This window comes from Corapipo altera, unplaced genomic scaffold (genome assembly GCF_003945725.1).
Source record: "Corapipo altera isolate COAL_440 unplaced genomic scaffold, ASM394572v1 68, whole genome shotgun sequence".
NCBI classification, from domain to species: domain Eukaryota; kingdom Metazoa; phylum Chordata; class Aves; order Passeriformes; family Pipridae; genus Corapipo; species Corapipo altera.
The window spans coordinates 5427220-5447756 of NW_020884919.1; the positions used below are offsets into that span (position 1 = coordinate 5427220).

The 20537-nt window shown below is 37.8% G+C and overlaps 1 protein-coding gene across 1 annotated transcript in view; it reads left to right on the forward strand.

Moving 5' to 3' along the window:
* LOC113953324 (von Willebrand factor D and EGF domain-containing protein-like) overlaps positions 1-20537 on the forward strand; it is a 175189-nt gene that overhangs the window by 105948 nt on the left and 48704 nt on the right. The window contains 5 exon segments of the mRNA XM_027656358.1: positions 1340-1590; positions 2812-3031; positions 8615-8752; positions 10722-10860; positions 12312-12478. Coding sequence (XP_027512159.1) covers positions 1340-1590; positions 2812-3031; positions 8615-8752; positions 10722-10860; positions 12312-12478 — 915 coding nt within the window.

The window sequence follows — 20537 nt, forward strand, 5'->3', positions numbered from 1 at the left end:
GCTTTAGTGTTTGGGAAATAAAAGGTTTAATGAATAGATGGAAGCTTTCAACAGTTATGCCAGGACAATCTGCTGGACAAGCTTTTTAGAAAGCTTTCATAGCACAGCAGCAATAAAGGAGACACATATTTAAATAATTGCATAATATAAGATGGGCTAGGGAAAACAAAGTTTGATAAAAGGATATGCACCACAAAAAAAACTCTAACGATGACTTCCCATGAGCATAATGCAAAGAGTCCTTATGAGAACACATATACAGTTCACAGTTTTAGAGTGTGACTTGAAATTAATCCTCGGTATTAGAAATGTGCTTTAAGTTAAAGATAACTATGGTCAAATTGCATTGTGAGAAGATTCCTTTAAATATCAATACATGTCAATTTGTACTGCTGGTTAAAGAGGAAAGACGCCTTGAGACTGAGCAGGCTTGGGACACAGAGATGAAATTCCCGGCCCTGCAAAGAGCTGCTGTCACCTCAGGGTACTCATCTGATCTTACTTTTCCTGAGTTTCTAAATATAAAATGTAGTAATTTTCTCTACCCTGTCCTCCTTACCTATGTATATTGAAAGTATCTTCAGGTAGTGTCTGTCTTCTGTTGTAAAATAACCTTGTACAATTAGGCTTTTATCTCCATTAAGAAAATACTGAATGCAAACAGCAACAGCAGAAATAACAGTGCCAATGGTGACGTGATGCACACTACTGTCACTGGGGATAGGGAATCTCAGCATCACTGCTGTATCTCTGCTGGCACTGAAAAGACCTTTATTCCTGATGAAATGTCCAACTGAATTAATTTAAACTGCTTGGGCTTAATTACTCCTCATGGGTAAAGCCAAAAGAGTCTACTCAATGGGAGAGTTACAATTTATTTTTCCCCCTGAGTTGCTCACCCAATTCATTTGTCGTTCAGCATTTCGAGATTTGGTTTCCGTATATTTCAGTGGATGGATGGATAGACAGAATTGTAGATAGATTAAATATATATGTAGGTGTAAGAAATACAATTAAATGAAGTTTTAGTAAGAATTGAGTGGGAGGTTATAGAAGTCATGTATTATCTCTTCCCATATATCAGATAGCACATCAAAATAAATCAAAGTGCAGAATGGGAAAAAAATTCAGTGTTGGGTATGAGAAAAAGAGGAGAAAAAAGCTGTTCTTTTTGGTAAAGCCATTTGCTGCCCCTAACACCCAAATCACTTCTTCCATCAGCCTCTGGGTATGTTGTGTACCTTTTCTTTGAGAGCACTCCTTCAAAGACCCACTCTGCGAATCTTTACATGGGAGAAACTGGAATTTATGTAATCGTGGTTTCATTTTTGCTGTTTAGACAACCTGCCTCCTGTGTTCCAGGCCCCCTCCAGCCAGCTGCTGACATTTATTGGTGAGAATTTTGTTTACCAGCTAATAGCAGTGGATCCAGAAGGGTCAGCTGTGCTATTCATCTTGGAGGCTGGGCCACGGGATGCCAGGCTCTCTCCTGCTGGTCTTCTTATCTGGAAAGTTGATTCAGAAGAAATGCAGACCTTTGAATTCACTGTGTCAGACGAATGCAATGCACAGAACAGATACTCTATTGAGGTAAGGAAATGAACACTTTAAAGGAAAAGACAAAACAAACCTGTTTATCGTGTCATTGCTTTGGTGCAATTGTCATTATAGCTAATAATTTGTTACTGTCTTGAAAAAACAAGGTTTCAGCTATTTCCTCGTAAATGTATATTATCCTGCGCAGCAATAATGATCAATTAATGGAATAAATATCTCAGAGAACATAGAAACTATATATACAGGGAACAAGAGAGAGTGCTATTGATTGCTGTTTGAAAGAACACTCTTGCAGAGCCTTTTAATGGTTCATTAATCTGCTTTAAAATTCACATTCTGCATTTGGATTGCACAAAAAAGCATATAACATAAAAGATCAAGTTTTAGCTATAAAAGGGAGATTATAACTCATTCTCAATGATATTTTTAGAAAATGTCTTGCTCTTATGTCATTACTCCACACTCTAAGTCTCTTGGTAGAGTTGTGCATTGCTTTGTCTTTATTGTATAGGCTAACATTAATCCTGTGATGGGATGAGCTAATAAAACAGGAAGCAGACTCCTGATATAAGAGCAGCTTTGTGAAGAAAAGATTTTTATTCCTAAAGATTCCTATTTTTACTCATTCAAACCACAAAATACCAATTTGCTGAGCCCCCACAGTAAAGGGGAAACTGAAGCCTAGATATGGTTTTAATAGAAACATTTCAAACCAGACTCTCTGAGATAATACAGAGCTTTGAATCTGTCGAAATGCAGTTCTTGTACATACATAAAATACAACTATGGATCTCCCTTCTCTGAAGAGAGAGACCAGCTAAGGAATGCCACAATCATGTTCCTGCCTGGGAACCATTTGTAAAGTGAAAGAGCAAGGAGGGCAGGCAAGGAAAGAAAAAAGATTTTTCATTTCTTTGAAGAATAAGGAACAAATTCTGCCCTCAGACAACATGTGAAAACTGCTGTTATAGCAAATAATGCAGGGGGTTTTTTAGTTCTTATAAGACGCTAAAATGTGCCCCTAAATGTTGAAAAAAGAAATCCCTTTGAAGTTGAGCTATCGGTCAAATAAATAAGAATGCTGAGTATAAGACCATCTATCTAGACAAAGGAAATTGGTTAGAAATAAGTTTTCATAATACCAGATAACATGTTCGCAGAGCAAATCTCTCCCTTCCTAGAGGGTAACAATATACCTCCCAGCTGTGATTATTGAAGAGGAATCTTACCACAGCTCCCCTTTGCCTTCCTCAGGTTGGAGTGAAGCCCTGCAGCTGCCTCAATGGTGGAACGTGTGTTACTAATATCAAATACCCTCCAGGCCTTGGTGAATACCTGTGCTTGTGTCCAAACGGATTTGATGGAGAATTTTGCCAGGAGGACATCAAGGACTGCAAATCAAACCCCTGTGGCAGTGGAACCTGTGTGGACAGCGTGGAGAACTACTTCTGTAAATGCCCCCCTGGTTTGGGAGGTAACACTTCACTGTTTCCATCTCTGATTTAACTACAGACATATCGTGCTACAGGATTTTTTGAGTGCAACATGACCACAAGTATCTATCAAATGGACCACATACAAAGCCCCCCCTTCTGCTCCTGTGGCTTAGCTTTGGACACATAGAAAATGCGCAAAAGCAGCTGTCTAATCATAAGGAAAAATGACCTAAAGCTCTCTGGTCCTGAAGTGATCACTCAGGGAGGCTATGAACCCCACTGATCTCAGTTGATTCCTGCTTATTTCCCATGGATTTGTCCATCCATGAGATGAGGCAGGAGAACACTGAGTGGAAGAGATAAAAGTCAAAGATCCAGGACCCTTTCGCACTCCACAGGATTTGACTTAATTAAGCGGAGGAAAGAATTAGGAATGAGTGATTTTTCTAGGCCTAGGAAGGAGAAGTAGATATGAAAACATGAAAAAATAAATTGTCCTTAGTCCCACTTGAAGCTTCATTAAATTTAAACATTAGAAAATCATAAGTCCATTTGATTGTCAGACATGATAAAACAAAATCTAACCTTTCAAGCTCTTCAGGGCTCCTGCACCAGTTTCAGAACTCTATTCCAGCTGAAACCAGAAAAGTATGATTTTAAGGGATGAAAGGAAGAGGGATGATGTCTTAACAAAAATGAAACAAAACAAAACGAAGCAAACAACAACAGCAAAAAAACCCACACGAAACCCAAACCAACCAACCAAACAAAAAAAACCCACAACCTCTCCAACCAAACCAAACTGAAACACAAACAAACAAAAACAAAAACCCCGATTCTTTTCTAAAAAAAAGACTGAAAGCCACCAAGAGGAGAAATTGGAGAACAAAATGCAGTGAGGCCAAAGAGGTGGATACAAGACACACAGTGCAAACAGGAATGGAGTAAAGATTTGAGGAGTGAGGAGAAAGAGAGTCATTTGATAGATAACATGGATAAGGAGAGAACATGTCTGTACCTATCATGCAGTTTATAGACACAGCCTCACTGCACTCAGGACATCTGAGAATGGTTCACACAGATGAAAAAGCACTTGTGACAACACACGGACAAGGACTTCCCTGTGCTCTGCAGACTGGAATTAAACCAGCCTGTAGACTCTTTGCTGTAATAATCTTCTAGAACTGGGCTGAGCTGAGTCACTTCTGGGTCTCACAGAGCATCCACTACCTCCTCAAGCTGGGACCATCACTCCACCTGCTCCTCACATCCCTCACTTCAAGCACAGTTGATTTTCACATTGGCCTGAATGTACTTCTCCTGGAGTTTCATAGAATATTTTGTCTTTTTCTTTTCCAGTTTAGTTCTTCAGGGAGTACAAGGCAAATCTGAACATACAGGACTTAGACAGGGTTTCTAAATCTGGCTTAGGTTTGGAAAAGGCCAGTTATTAAACACCCACACACTCAGGTGGCTGTGCAGTCATGGAAAAGTACTGACACTATGCTATCATCCATTCTTGTCAGAGTCAAATTAGTATCTCATAAGCAAAAGAAACCAACTGAAACTGTGTTAAAACATCTCTTGGATTAGAACCATTTCAAAAACAGAGTAAGAAAATAACACTTTAAGTTGAGCTCAGATTTCAGTCCTTGAACCAATCAAACACCCTGCTCTGTTCACATTCATGAGACCCATAATGTCGGCTGCTGTCAGTTATATGGGTTTGAAAAATCGAGTAGAAGTAACATCAAATGCTCATAGTTATTACTGCTTATATTGCATATATACAGAAGAAACTCAATTTTTAAAAAAAGCAGTGAACAGATTTTACCAAATGGGAGAGGTACCTTTTCTACCTTTCAGCACTTCATGAAACCTTCTTTGTTTCAGTCATGTAGGACTGCAAGCCCAGTTTTCATTACTATAAAATTCCAGCAGAAATGAAAAATACAAGTCATTCATAAGTGGAAGTCTAGAAAAATGGCCTAAAAAATCTGTGACACCCAGTCAGTATTGGCTCCAGGGAATGCTACAAAGCAGCCAAAGCCTGCTGTTTTCAAAAGTCTTTATACCACCAGAGACTCCACTGATGCAAGAACACACAAGCCTAAACATGGAGAATTAAGTTATAAAATGGAAGTTTGATCAAAATAATAAAATCCCTAAAGGAACCAAACACATGCAGAATGTCTTGAATTCCCCTGGAGATACCATTCCTGTGAAGAAAGGGAAATTTGGGAACTTTCTACGGTTAAACACTGGATATAAGAGTTAGATTAAATGAATAAAGAGGAATGTAATCCCATGAGTTAATAACTTCAGTGGACCTGGTGTCTTAAGAGACAAGGGCACAGGACACTTTGAGGGCCAGAGAAACATAAGATTTTCCTTCACTCTAAATTCTTACCAGTAAAATGGTTTTGCTGTTCTTCTCTGTTCTTCCCAAAATGCTACAACACAAGCGGCAACAGGAAAAAAAAAAAAAAAAAAAAAAAAGGAAAAATATATGATTGAGTGAAAAAAGAATACATGTTAAAGTTTTGATAGCAGGTGAAAAATTATAAGCAAGTGGAGTTGAGAGCCATCTGGGAAGCAGATGATTTTACTTCAGGGCAGGTTCTGTGACAACAATAAAAACTCATCCTTGATGCTGTGTTTATGCCTCAATTCCCCAGAAAACCATCAATAATCTAATGAGAAGGCAATGTTATACAGCTCAAGTGACAGCACCACTTCACCATCAAATCCTTAGAAATCCTTAGACAGGGAACAGGTAGTAGAAACAAGAAGTTAACTCCTGTGAGATCTTCCCAAACACCTCTGCAAGGGAAGAAGCAATGCAGGAGCATTGGTGTATCTCAGGCAGTGTAAGGGTAGAAGAGGGAATGGGAACAAGGCAGGGAGAAAAGGCCTTTGTGACCCTAGAATCTTTGCTGCTTTAATTTTCTATATCTCCGAGTGTTCAAAGCTCATTCATTTTTCATCTACATTGTTACCAAGATAACAAGAATTCCTATTGTCTATTCCTTTGACCACAGAAAGGAAGAACATCATGCACCTGAGAACAGAACTCATCCTTGAAAACCATCTCAATAACACGATCATTCTTTCTTTCCTCAGTGATTAGTATAAAGTTGGGTGTGGGGTGGGGAGAAAGATGGAACAATAATTTCATTTTTCTTTTCAGGAAACTAAAGAAAACCCCAGGATTTTTTCATGGTTTCTGATAACCATAGAGCCCCTAAACAAGATTTTCTGTTCCTTTAGACTCAACTAAATGTGAATACAGTCCAAAAGTCTTTCTTTGCATCTGTAGGTGGTCAGCTCCTCTCTCAAGGCGTGAAAGGAATTTATCTTCTCAGCCAATTTTCCATGTAGGGATGGAGAAATAAAGCCGGTACACAAACAGATGGTTAAACCTTGCACTCTGAAGAACTTCTATTCCTATTATTTTTATTTGTACTGTAATACTGTCAAAGGAATTGAGATTCTCCTGTGATACAGTGACTGGAGGTCATGTAAAGAGGATAACTGACACTTCTCAGTGCAGATAGTTTTCTGTCCATTTCTGCTGCTTCTTCAGCTACATTCAGCCGAGTTTTAGAGTTTGCAAACATTTGCCATTGGACTCACCCGGATTATCATTACACCCAAATTGATCAGACACTCTTTAAAATAAAATCTCTCTGAGTGCAAAGGAGTGCTTGCATAGTTTCACCTTTACATCAGAAAAATCAGTCAAGTGGCTGAATTTTTAAAATTATCCTTTTACTTAAGGTGTTCCTTTGCTTTTCTGTAATTCTCTCATATTTGAGATTTGAAGGACAGCTTTTTGCAGGAAAGATACGGAATGTAGGAGGGAGGAGAAGGGACTGAGGGAGAAATGATGGCTGTTACTGAAACTGGGAACTTCTTTCCTATTCTCATTTTTTATAGTATCATGTTTAGTCTTTATATGATACTCAGAGAAAGAAAATAATTACTAATGTAATCAGAGGGTGACTCACTCAATATTTTCCATAATGTGATGTCTAACAATTTCCCAATGCATCATCAGAAATCAGTATCAGAGAAAAGCAGCCTGATGCCACGAGTGTGCTAATTGATTAATAAAGTATGAATAGTCATACAAAATGTAATACGGGAGGAAAAAATGTCAGTCAAGCCCTACAATACTACATAATGTCCAGCTTCAAGGAAAGAAGCAAGAACCATGAGAAACAAGAACGATTTAGCTTGAGACAGCACAGGAAAGAGGATGTGACTTTAGCACTGCCATTCTTTTTTTTTTCCTCAAGACAATACCAGCATGGGAAGGTGATGTCACTGGTTTTTCTAGGCAGCTCAATCAATAAAGAGACATCAATTTGAGTTTTCTACATGGAGAGGCTATTTTAAGTTGAAAGGAGTAGCGGAAGCTGTCTGAAATGCTGAACCAAGGAGTGATTATGTTGTAGGAGATGAATAACAATGTTCTGTTTTTATCATCCAATAATTCATTGCACTGTGACAAATGTCTTTTTAGAAGAAAAAAAGAAAAAGCAATTATTTTATCCTTAGACCTTTCTTCATGATAAAGCTGGATATCTGATATGGAACAAAACTTTCTGTACCTAGTGGTATGTCTTGAAGCAGGTACCTGGACTCTCCCGAAGTTGTCCCAATGTCCTTGTATATTCCTTCAGGGACAAAGGACATGCCTTAATAGAAGTGATCTGGGCTAGTTTATGACCTGCTATCAGGGCTGCATATCCTGTAACCAGCAATATCCAAGAAAGTTTGCTCAAGTGCACAGAGACAACAGCACGCACACACCAAGCCTGAGGGAATTTTTATGTGATTACTCTGCATCATTTGCTGTTCAGATAGTAATTTTAACTTTTGGGTCACCTTCCCCTATAGGTATTCACTAAATCATCCAATGTTGTGAATTTTAATATCAGTTTCTTTGAGGAATTTTTAAAACCCTATTTCCAAAATCAGCAATAGTCAAGAGATATTGTTTTGGGTTCGGGTCCTATGGTGATTTATCTTCTGAACACCAGTACTGTGGCTCAGGGACATTTTCAAAATGTTTGTTCAGATTTTAATTTTAAATAGAAAAACTTAAGTTTTCATTAAAAAATCCTATCATTTTTAAGGTTTACCCTCAGCCAGACTCTAGCAGGCTGGTTCACAATAATCTATTAGTTATGTGGGTTTCACATAGAAATGGAAAGCACAGTATGTCAGTATGTGGCTCTTCATATCTTAAAACCAAAATGGTGACACTCATTGGCTTCTTTAGTGTATGACAAACAAGACAACAAAAGCAGCAGAAAAGATGTGAAATGCAGGAGAAATATTAATTTTATTTATGTGCATTTTTATTTAACATGCACAGCTTTCTATGAGCAGCAGACTCCAGCTCAGCACTTCTGGTGTCAGTAACGACAGTAATAAACAGTGTGATAAAACAGGTTTAAGTGAGACAGTGGGGAATTTGGCTGGAACATGAGTGACATGCCCTGTAATGAGTTTACAGCTGAGAAGTGAGCCTTCATCTGCTTCAACATTTGAGCTGAAGTATAAACAGGGAATCTGCCCTGATTATTAACTTCCCCTTTGTTTTGCCACAGGGCTTACTTGTCAGGAAGACAGGAATGAGTGTGAAGAGAGTCTTTGTTTTCCTGGAGTGTCTTGTATGAATACCTTTGGATCTTATGCATGTGGAATTTGCCCCAGTGGGATGGAGGGAAATGGTAAAACTTGCAAATGTAAGTGTTTTACATGATTTATTTTAATAGACGGGGGGAAATGGGTTCAATTCTACTACTATTATCCTTAATAAAGTACTTTGCTACTCATTTCAAGTACAAACCTTCAAATATACAAAACAGACTATTGTCATGTTATATTAATATGGATAGTTGCAAATTGGTGTCTGCTACTTTCATTTTGGTTAGAATGAACCCCATAGTACACAAAAAAGCATTTTCCAGATGCCAGCTGGTTAATTTACCAAGGACATTCCAGATGTTCTCCACTATTTCACTACTAAATATACGATTCACTAACAAGTATTTGGGGAACACCACTGGGATTGATTTTGCTTTGGGTGACTTTTGGATGGAAGGTAAGAGAAAGAAGGTCCATGTACCAGCCCTTCCCATCTTTTCACCTCTGTTTCCATGGTGTGCTTTCACTAGAGGACACAGCCCACAGATGCTTGGCATGAAGTCATTCCACAGATCCCAAGCAGTGAAGAAAATGGGCAGGAAAAATTTTAGGCGTGCTCCATATTTGCTTTTAGAGCAACAGACTCTGTGCTTTGTGCACAGTGACTTTGTGCTTCCCAGTGCACTTGATGTGATTTACACACACACTGCTTATTTCAGTCATAGAGACACAAGTCTTCTCCAAAATATAATATTTCTTTGGCCAGAAGGAGAGAAAACCACACTTGAAGTCTTTTGTATTTGTTTGTTTGTTGGTATTTCCAAAGAAATCCAAGAAGCAAGAGATAAAGATATTTACTATATGGAGATATTAGCATTTCCTCAAATTGACTAAGGAAATGAAAATAAAAATATCTGTTGTAAAGAGACTGATTTGTAGCTACAGGACCCTGGTACCAGCAGGACTGCCTTTCTCTAATTTATCAAATTTCTCTTCAGTCATACTGCCAAACGTCTGTATAGAATATTTCCTTTGGCTACATTTGTTATTTCAAAGTGATTTTGCATCTGTTTCACTAATGGATATTTTTGTGGGTAATTTGACCATTGCAAAATAATGTGCTTTTGATAAATATAAAAAAAAAATTTCTTACTTTGTATTTTTTTATTACAGAAATAAATTTTTTTTTCTGAAGTGCACATTTATCAGAAGGAATAAACCTAAGAGCTTCCTTCTCTGCCCAAGATAGGACAGATATTATTATTTGTAGTTCTGATGCACACATTTAACATTCCTGCTCACACTTCCCTTGCCTAAGCAAATATAAAATCTTCTGGGAGGAAGGAAGAGAAAACTGAAGTAATTTTATAGCTCTTAGAGTGAGCAGCAGCTCATTGCATTGTTTAATATATGTAAAGAGTCAGAGTCTCAGGCTTTACTAAGAGTAGAGAATATTCAAGAGACCCAGGGCAATTCAACTTGCAACACTATCCATGAAGGCTTTATCCTTAATTTATTCAAGAAATTACCTTAAGATTATGCAAAAAATAACATTTTTGAGAGTCTCCACCAACCATTTTTCTCATTCCATCCCCATTTACTTTGTACAGGTATTTTGACACTTACAAAGTTTGTAGCTGAGCTAACTGAAGCCAGCAAACACACACAACATGATTTCAGACAGAAGCTTTCAAGGAGAGGCAGGAACCAGTCAGAGCCCAGGTCCCAGCGTGCACTGTAGCATCCTCATCCAAGCAACAGTGCTGTCAAATACTGGTTGACCTGAAGCTTTCTAAGTACCCTGAGCTCAATAAAAGATCACTGTGCATATTAAGTCTCCCAGATCAGCAAAGTTCAGTGAGCTCGGGCATAATAATTTTTCCTATATTTGTGTTGAAGCTTTGCTGTGTGTCAGCAGCTGACTCACCTGATTTGCCTTTATTTGCTTGATGGTTGGCTTCCAGAGTAAACTTATACCAGGTTACCTGATTTGCTGTTGCTTTTTATCATCAATCACAGCTAAGCCCTAACACCTTGTTTCCTTGTCTCCTTGATGTCTTTTCACAGCTGTGCTTGCTGCTGATGCTACAAAACCTTTAAGCAATGGCAAAGGTGAATTGAACAAGACCGAGGTTAAGCAGCCACTGCAATCCTTAGAGGCGAAGGATTCTCCTGTAATTAAGAGTTTTAACATAAGTGATAGACGTGGTAGGTAAACAAGGATATGAAAGCGGTTTCTGTATTCAGAAATCATACATTTTGCCATCTTAACAGCAGATACAAACTAGCTGTTTATAATACAACATGGAAAATTGGAGCTAAAAATAAAAACCCTCCTACTACACCAGACTCAGGATAGCTGCTAAACAATTTTTACATGGAAGGGAGACATTACAGCAATAGCAATCAGAATGGTCAGGCTTAATTAGAAATCACATGACTTCTAAGGTAGAACAAAACCACTCTAAATTTTACTGGTCAATGGGAAGCAAGATGATAAGAGTGACAGCTTATGCCAGCTTGCCATAGCCAAGTGATGCTGATATTTCAGTATTTAGTGAGCACTTACTGAATTAATAATTTTGAGCATAAGTGAAGGTAGACTTGATGTATGAACCTGACTGTGGCAATAGCTTTTCCCAGAGGGGAAGCACTACAACACTCCCTAAATATGGGTGTGCACCTGCACAATGTTTATGTTGGCCCTGTTCTAATGAGTGTTGCAGGTTTAATTGATTTTCTACTGAAAGCGGGCAGCAAAAAAATTGAGACTGGATATATCTGTTGTGTAGAGGCATATGTAATATTAAAGATTTTTTTCTTATCTTCTTTTTTTGTTTTTTTTAATATCTGTACCAGGCCAGTCAACACCTAACCAGACCTTGCCTCTTGCAGGGATCCTATATCATAGTGCTGCAGGTAAGGTGCAATAATAATGCAGAAAATACCTGAGAATCATGATGGAGACCTCACTGGAGGCAATTAAAAAAGATCTGTAACCATCATTAAGATTGTATTCATCATCTGTCCTATGTCTTGACACTGTTAAATACTTCACAGTCAGTCCATATACACTTGCTATTCAGTGACATCATAAGTGATAAAATATTATATACTACCAGAGTGTTAAATTTTGCACATAGTTCTAAGATAATTAAAGCAGTTTCCTGTAATACAAGGTCTGATTCATGAGGGATGATTTCTAGATCAGAAACATATGTATTTGACAGTGTAATTTTAAAAGTAGGGTGTAGGTGCTGTAAAGTTTGATAATTACCTTCCAATTATAGAAGACCAAAAAGATATCAAATAATACAGATTCTCACTCAGTTAATCTTTCACTTATGCTGAAAATTACACTTTCTATATTGTACATGATAAATGCCAAACAACTTTGAGTAATAAACTTGAAAACATGTAATTAGAGGACTAATAAATCTTGCTTTAATGAGAAACAGCTGTTCCAATACACTGTGCCCACAGGACATTCTCATGTTTGGCTCAAGGTTTGGGAACATTTTGCATTAATTAGACTTTAAAAGAATAAAAACAGTTGTAAAAGCTTTAGCTGGGCTCAGGCATTCACTGTTAAATTTTATATATGTGTTTCATTTGAGAAATTATTAAACATGCTTGAACTGACTTTTTTTCCTTTTTGGGCCGTGCAGCACCACTGTCACACGTTACCACCTGTGCCAACAGACCATGTTTTCCTGGAGTGCTGTGCTTTGATAGGAAACCCCCCTACATTGGATACGTCTGCGGCCGATGTCCAGCAGGGTTTTTTGGGAATGGTCGAGTCTGCACCAAAGTTCCCAGACCAGGTACTTTCAATTTTTTAGAATTTTAAAAATGTCATGCATACAAAGGCTGTAAGGAAGTATGAACTAGTATGGCGTTACAACAACACTGTACTCTGTAATCCAACATTGAAGGCTGTGTTCTTTCACTCTTACCTGATGAGCAGCTGGCAGGTCTTATTTCAGGAATACCTGGCTCTATGAGTTGAAATTCAGTAGATTAACCACCTCATTTGCTACTAGGGGAAATTCTTCACAACAGGACTTGCTCAGTGGTATGAATCACCACATCTGTATTTCTGCCACAGTGCTGGCAGAGGACTTCAGAATACGTTTCCTCCTCAGTAAGATCAGAACACGACACATGCCAATATCACTATCCTTTCCTTTTTTTCCTAATTCTTTTGCTGCAAGGCATCTGTTCTGCAAGGTGACCCGTGAAGACGATGATAAACAAAGTGTTATGCGAGAACAACTATACCAGCAACCGAAGGCAACAGATAATTAAAGCATTTCAATAGTATTGTTCATAGCCTGAGCAATAATCTTCCTTGGGGAGCTCTGAAACTCAGCTGGTCCCGTTAATCTCTGAGGACTGATCATTAGAGGAGGTCTTCTGCTTTGGTAAAAGAAAAGCTGGGTCTTGACCTCAGGCAGAAAGTGACAGTGGCATAGCAACCACTCATCAGTCATCTGATCCTGCTCCCTCTCAATGATATTCTCATAATTCAATGTATGGTTCTCTAGGGACAGTCTGGATGGTTGTTCTCTTTTTACTGCACAGAGTGATCTACCAGGAGAACTCATGTTTATTCGTTAATAGCAGTAATTGCTGGGTCAGATTCCTTGGTTTGCTTCTAAATCTTTTTCTTAAGTATTCAAGACAGACTGACTTGAAATTTGTCAAGTTGCTCCCTGACCTCCTACACTTGACCAACCCACCTCATTCCCCATTCTGTATCCAAATCAATGAGTGTTACCTTGATGTTGTATTTTAGCACACTCTATCAAAGTGGAAGCAATTTTACTGCTTAATGTAAGTATCATCCAATCTCTTTGAACTCTAAATTGATTTTAGCCAGTTCTCCGAATCTAAAGGTCACAAAAATAAACTCAACATTTTTCTTTCTCTAGCAGTGAGTATGTACAAAGTATTACTTAGTCTGCCAGCACCACTAAGTCAGCTATTGACTCTTCTATAACTTGGGGAAGCTGTAAAAGTGGTAGAGGAAAAAGAAAATCATTGTGCATATAAATAACTTTTCTGTTATTGCACAAAGCTGCACCTTGTCGTTAATGGGATAATGGGATACACGTTGTACACCCCAAAGGTCTTTAAATGCTGTTGAGTAGAACAGATATTTTGCAGCTGTAGGTATTGGTACAGTAAATCAGGCACACTTACATCACGCTTATATAAATATCAACCAATAAATTTGTCTATGTTCTAAAAAGGGAAATGTAGACAGTAGCTGCCATTTATTGTGATTCATACAGGTCATATACAACTCCAGGCAAGATTTCAGAAACATCCTAAGTATCAGGATCTGAAACTAGTCAATGCTTCTTTCAAAAGTGAGCTGTATATCAGAGGCTGGGGGATGTTTCACATTTTTCTCTCAAATAGGCAAACCGAGTCAGAACTTCATGATGACATGTGACCATTCAACCAGCTTGAGCACCTTGGGAAGGCAATGAAGAGAAATTACTTTTTGTTCCATCAGAAGCTTATACTCACTCCTGTGAATTATACCACAATACAAACAATGAGAATTTTGTGCCTCAAGGTTAAATGAGAGTAGTCATTTGGTTTAATGCTTAGAAATGAAAGCAATTGCTGCAGCTGTATGAGTGTCCTAATTTATGGCCAAAATGATCAGTTTAACTTTCCTTCCCATGTGCTTTGCTAGTTGAAGCAGAAGTACTGTATAGCACTGATGATTAAAAGATATCAGACAAAAACAAGAATTAGCTTTCAATTAAATTTACGTACAGTTGCGGATTATGATTATTTTTAAATCCTCCCTATTAGAATAATAGCTTCTCTCCCTTGTAACTTATGGTATCAGTCTTCAAATGAAACAGAATAAATCCTCTTCAGCTTGCTACAGTGCTTGTGAAGGTACTGAGATTATGTACCACTTCTTTCCAACTCTAGTAATTTTAATCTAAAAATACTCCTGCTAATCCCTATTTTGTACTTTTATTGGCTGCTTTTGATGTGAAATTATACTCAATTGCAGTGATTTAAGGATTAAAGGATAAGTATTTCTTCATACTAAAACCACAAAAATTACCCAACTGCCTTTGTAGGCTATTGAGGAGAAAAATATGCCAGAAGAAAATTGTTTCCTAAGTCAGTATTTGATGACCTGCACCCAAAAAATCAGTCAATTTTGATTTATAATCAAAAAAGTACCATTTCCACAGCATTGATATGTGATGGGCATTCATCTTTGGAAGTAGTTGACTTACTGCAAACTATGTAACTTCACAAATAAGTTCCTGAGCTGTATTTACCTTCTCTGCCAACAATGCAGCGCCTCATTCTGTTCTCTCTTACATATTTTACCTGGCTTATATCGGTAGTTGGTACCACTTTAAATTGACCAAACTTGGTTGCAATTTTTCTTGAAGAACATCAGAATAGTCTTAAGGAAAAACCAGTATGGAATTTCATATGTAAAGAGAAATTATTATTTTTTTAAAACAGATTCTCCTATCAGAGACAAAAAGCTATTTCTCACCCTTCAAAATCCATCAAGCAGGTATCCTACATTTATTTAAAAATTTACTAGGAGGATCAAAAATCCCGTAAGTCTGCTGGCATTGCAATAAAAAGGAAAGTCTAAGGAATTTAAATCTGTCCAGGCTTCCCTGGGCACATTTCACGTTTGTATAAAATATCTGTTACGTTTTTGCTGGAAGAGGCAGATCTATTAAATCAAATCATACAGTATCATTGGTCGTACTCTTGGCACAAAGAAAATGAATATATCCTAATGGGGGGGGGGGTTGGTGATGTTCCTGCGTGTTGCAATATTAGTTCTCATCACACGCTGCGAGTATTTCTCTGGACTAGTTTCATCACTCACAGTCACAGAGATACCCATCTGTTTGCACTTTCTTTAGCAGGTTAGAGAGGTTGATGTCATCACAAAGGATTTATTTTTTTCCTATTAGTAAATCAGCAATTTTACTTGACAAAGCAGTGCCACATCCATCACCGATAAAAGATTGTTTGTTCAGAGCCAGCTCTTTCTGCCTCTCCTGGTTTAGGCAGCTCAGGATCAAGGGAGAGGATGATTTTATGATCTCTGTAATCGAGTTCTGCTTTACCATTCTGAGCACCACTGCAAGATCTCCTGTCATAGCAGTTAATTTGCAGTATTGTAGACATTTGGCACTTGCTATACTTTGTATGTGGCAGCTATTTGTTATGTTTATGTGCTCTATGCTTTACATTCCAGTATCTGCCTGAATTCACTTTGATTTTACATCAGAGAGACCTCTGTCACCTTCTCATTTGCACCACTCCCAGATCAACATCAAGGTGTGGATTTAAAAGAAGAATAAAACGTTTTGAAGTAAAAGAACGTGTGTGTGTTTAAACCCCTGGTGCTCAGTCAAACACCAGAGGAACATAAGTTTTACATTCTTAAGTTTTAACTGCGAAATAACCCCTGTCATTATTAGCACTCATCACTGATCACTCTCCATGAAAAATAAATAACTCCAGTAACAACTTTGGTCACCAAACCAAGGTTTCATGTCTGGAGTTAAGTGCAGGAGTAGGGACCTCTTTCTGCCTGGAACCAATCAAACGATTTTGCTTCAAGACATGACTGAAGAACATAATGGACTCCTTTCATCTCTTATCTAACAGAATTGATGAATTTGCATTAAAAAGATCAAGGCGCAGGTTCCAGTCTCACTTATACCAGTGTAAATCATAAGAGACTCCATTATCCTAATGGACTGAGCTGAGCAGTGTTCCTGGGAGACACCACTTAAAACCTGTTAAGGTAGGCATATCCCACACAGAACTTTTAAATATGGAATCTGATAAAATGCACACACTGTTCAGCAGTCAGAGGGTGCTTTGCAATGAGTAACTAACCCGTCTTGACATGGTTTATGCAATGAGTTGCAAGGCTTGCTTGAAGATGGGGATATTTTGATGCTGCAGCCATTAGCTGTGAGGTTGCCTGAGCTTCTTGCAAAGAAGGTATAACAGAAATACCAAATAAATAGTAAATGATACTGTGATTTGCCTGTGTGGCAATAGCTCTCAGGTCTCCTTGCAGGCTCCAAAACCAGGAAGTATTGCATCTCGATGGCTTCCAGCTCTTAGCTCTGACTCAGGGCATGGAAACTCTGCCCACAGCTCATTTTTGGAATGCGTGCTGAAAGTGTCCAATCCCTTTCATAAACTGTGTTTCTAGTTGGTGTATATCATGACAAAATGTACATTTTTTTCTTTTTTTTTTGACCAGTTAGGATGTAATGATGTGTCCTTCAAGGGGTATGTTATGAAATGGCAACTGAAGTGGGGTTAGAAATGCCACACAAAGACATTCCACATAAATTTGGTGTCATGAAAGACACAGTTTTGCAAATGGTATACCAGTAATCTTCACATGAGGCCAGGATCAGCCTGACATTTTGGACATAATCTCTGACCCTTTCCTACCCTTTGAGTCTGTAATTGCCACTGAAAATCCACTCCTGTACTTGTCAAGACAGAAAGGAGATCGGAGAGTCTTTCTGATGGCTTTCTCCTCCTGAGGGATACCTAATAAAATATTAAGCATTTTCAGAAAAATATCAACAGAGGCCTGTAAGGTATATGCTATGACCCAAACATAACAACAAAAATAGGCACAGTGGGAAGAATATGTTTAGATAATTTAAAAGATAAACGGTTTCCAGCATCACTGATCCATACACTCTGCCAATCCAGAACTCGTTAAGTGCTTCCAATACAGATGATATATTTAGGAAACTATGTAGCTCAGCAATAGAAGACCAATGAAGCCCAAGCCATAAAACCACTAGGGAAGAGGTCTCAGCTACATGCCATGAATAATATTTACATTCAATCAGAACATCAAGTACAGATTACATTTCTCTCCTACCAAGAATGTGCCACCTTTTGCTTAAGCAATCACTGTGCCATCATGACTTTTAAGTGATAGTAACAACTCAGTCTTCAACAAATAATCTGCGTAGGATACAGGCCCAATAGTTTTTTACATTGACAGAGCAGAGAGCAGATTATCCTCTCTTAGAATTTCCAGGCTCATTTAATCATTCAGCTATAACAGCACACAGCTTTTAAAGAGAGACAACCCTGTTAGCACAAATTTGACAAGACTGCTGTTTTGTTAAAGGCACTTAGAAGCACTTTAAGACTGTAAGTAACTCATACTGGACCAATATCCTGGCCCCATTAAAGCAACACAAGAGCTTTGCTACTAACAGATAAAGCAAAGCAGGAGCTGAAGAAAAAGGATTCGTAAGCAACGTAGAGCACAGTCCAGTGTAGGGGGGTAAAAATAGGTGTGAAATACATAGACTTACCCCTGCTAAGGGCAAATTTAGGGCTAGTTTCTTAATATCTTGCCGTTGTTTATGAACAGGTACCTATAGATGCAGTGGCACCCACTTCACGGGACTTTCTTGCAGAATCAGGTGATGTTCACAGTCAAATCACGTGAATTTTGCCCCCAATATTACACGTCACACAAACAGAGCTAGTTTATTTCTGAAGGAATACAGCGAGAGCCTAAAGCTAAGACAAGGCAACTGATCCTCTGGGATGCAGGAGGAAATGATCTCTCATGCTGATAATATATTAGATTTAGAATTTCATGGAATAGCAATGTTGGGAGGGACCTCAAAAGGTCATCTGGTCCAAGCTTTATATTCTCAGAGAACTAGCTAAGAACTACTGTGACATGCCATCTGAAAACTTATTATTGAAATTCCTTGCTTTTTGTTTTCTAAATTAGGAAGAAACTATAGATAGTTGTTAACCTAATCAGCTGAAGTTGTGGAGAATTCCACTAAAGCATGATTTCACTGAGAGTATTTATATGTGCTTATATGATATTAAAATAGATTCATTATTGATTCCCAGTAAGGCATTATTTGGTTTGTTTCTTGGCTTTCATATGTAAAATAATTCATTTTTATGTGTTTACAGCCCAAAACAACATAATTATAGTTTTAGACCATTTATTTCTTGAATTGAATAAAAGGAGAATTTCAGTAAAATATTCAAATTTAAGCTATTTTTTTCTTTGAAGAAATATTATGGCTCTTCTTTTGAAGAAATATTATGAACTTACTTTATAATCTATTATTACTGTTCTAAAGGATTCTACATAGATATTTCAGGGAATTAGACAGGGATGCTTCAGAGACAATCTGCCTTGATTTAGTCTACTTTGTATATATCTATCAACCTGTTCTAGCCATGAGAGAGTCTGGAGGCCCATGAGGAATCATCAGATAAGAACACAGTTTCTATTAATTTTCCCATCTATCTCAGTGCCAACAAGTAAAATATACTGTCAATTCCTGAATAGAAAATATAATTTACTTTTATGAACTCTATCTTAATACCATCTTTGTAGCTGCTGAAATAATACAGTTTCAGGTTCAAATAACTGGAGAAGGTAGAACACAAAGAGGAGAGGTAAAAGTTCAGACCAGCAGGATGGACAAGGGATAATGAAAGAAAGGATGATAAAACAGTTATGAGGGGATTAAGCGGGTGATCCACGGTGTTTTGAAACACAACCACGCTTCTCCTCCACTTCCTGTTTTATTGACTGGATGTTCAGAGAACAGTACAGGAAGAGCACTTCTGAAAACAGCAGCAGAGAAGGGATTAGACCCGAGGAATGTAAAGCACCAAAGGAGATCTAACAACAAAGGAGTGATGGGAGCACGGCTCCTGTGAAAGGGGTGAGAGCAGTTCAGACATTTTGAGTTTTTCCAACCCCCAGGAGAGAATTTTCAATTAAATCTGGAAATAAACTGGAAGGTAGGAGAGGTGTTTGAGAAAACATTGCTTGTAAAAACATAACAGGTTTATAAATCTCCATATGCAATCCAAAAAAAGGTACTGATAAAGGAAATTGTTGATAGAGAAGGAAAAAAGATCCCTCTTTGGGGAGTATGCTCATATCTTTGCAATCACTAATTCTTTCAGTATTTCTGAAAACACTGTCTCTGGTGACCCTGATGCTAAAATTTCTATTGAAAACTTACAGAAAAGATCACAAAAGAAGTAAAGAAAAACACCCAACAAACACAGTCTGCAAACAAAGTGCACAAAACACATTCTTTTCCTCAAAGACCCATTTTTCTGTATAGCTGTCATTGTGTTCATTGCCTTCTTGCACTGTTTCTTCACTTTGCCTGTATATGATTCCCAAGAATCTTACTAACCAAAAGTTGATGGATACCTCCCTGGAAAGCAAAACCATGTATAATTGGTGAAAATGTGATGGGTTAGGATGAATTTAATATTTAAAACTGCTCTATTATTTTCAGACTTGAGTGTCATTCTAGGACTTCAGCTCACAACCTGATACTATTATTAGCTACTTAGGACCCTTAAAAAGTAGCCAATCATTCACCTGGCTGAAATTAATAGAAATTCAGGCAGTGTTAGTGCCCCCTCTTTTCTCCTCCTAGTCTTTTCTTTCACTTAATCTTCACAACCAATCTTCAATTAATATTCTCTGTCTCTTAACCTTCAAAAATGTTTTGATTTCTTAAACTCCAAATCATAATTCTTTATATTCCCTATAAAAAATTAGCTATACCTAAGAAAATCTTTCTAAGGCACTGGTTTTGTACCTGTTCAGTATTAAAGGGGTTGTCTTTATGTGTTCCTTTACATATCTTAGATAAGACCGAAAATGTTCTCTGGCGTGTAGTCAGTTATGTAATTTTTATGTTTGTGAACTGTTTGCTTCCTGACCAACCACCTCAGAATCCCCGTTTTCTTTAAGTACATCAGCTAATGAATTGAGATGTCAATTATATTCAGAAAACCTTGAGGTAA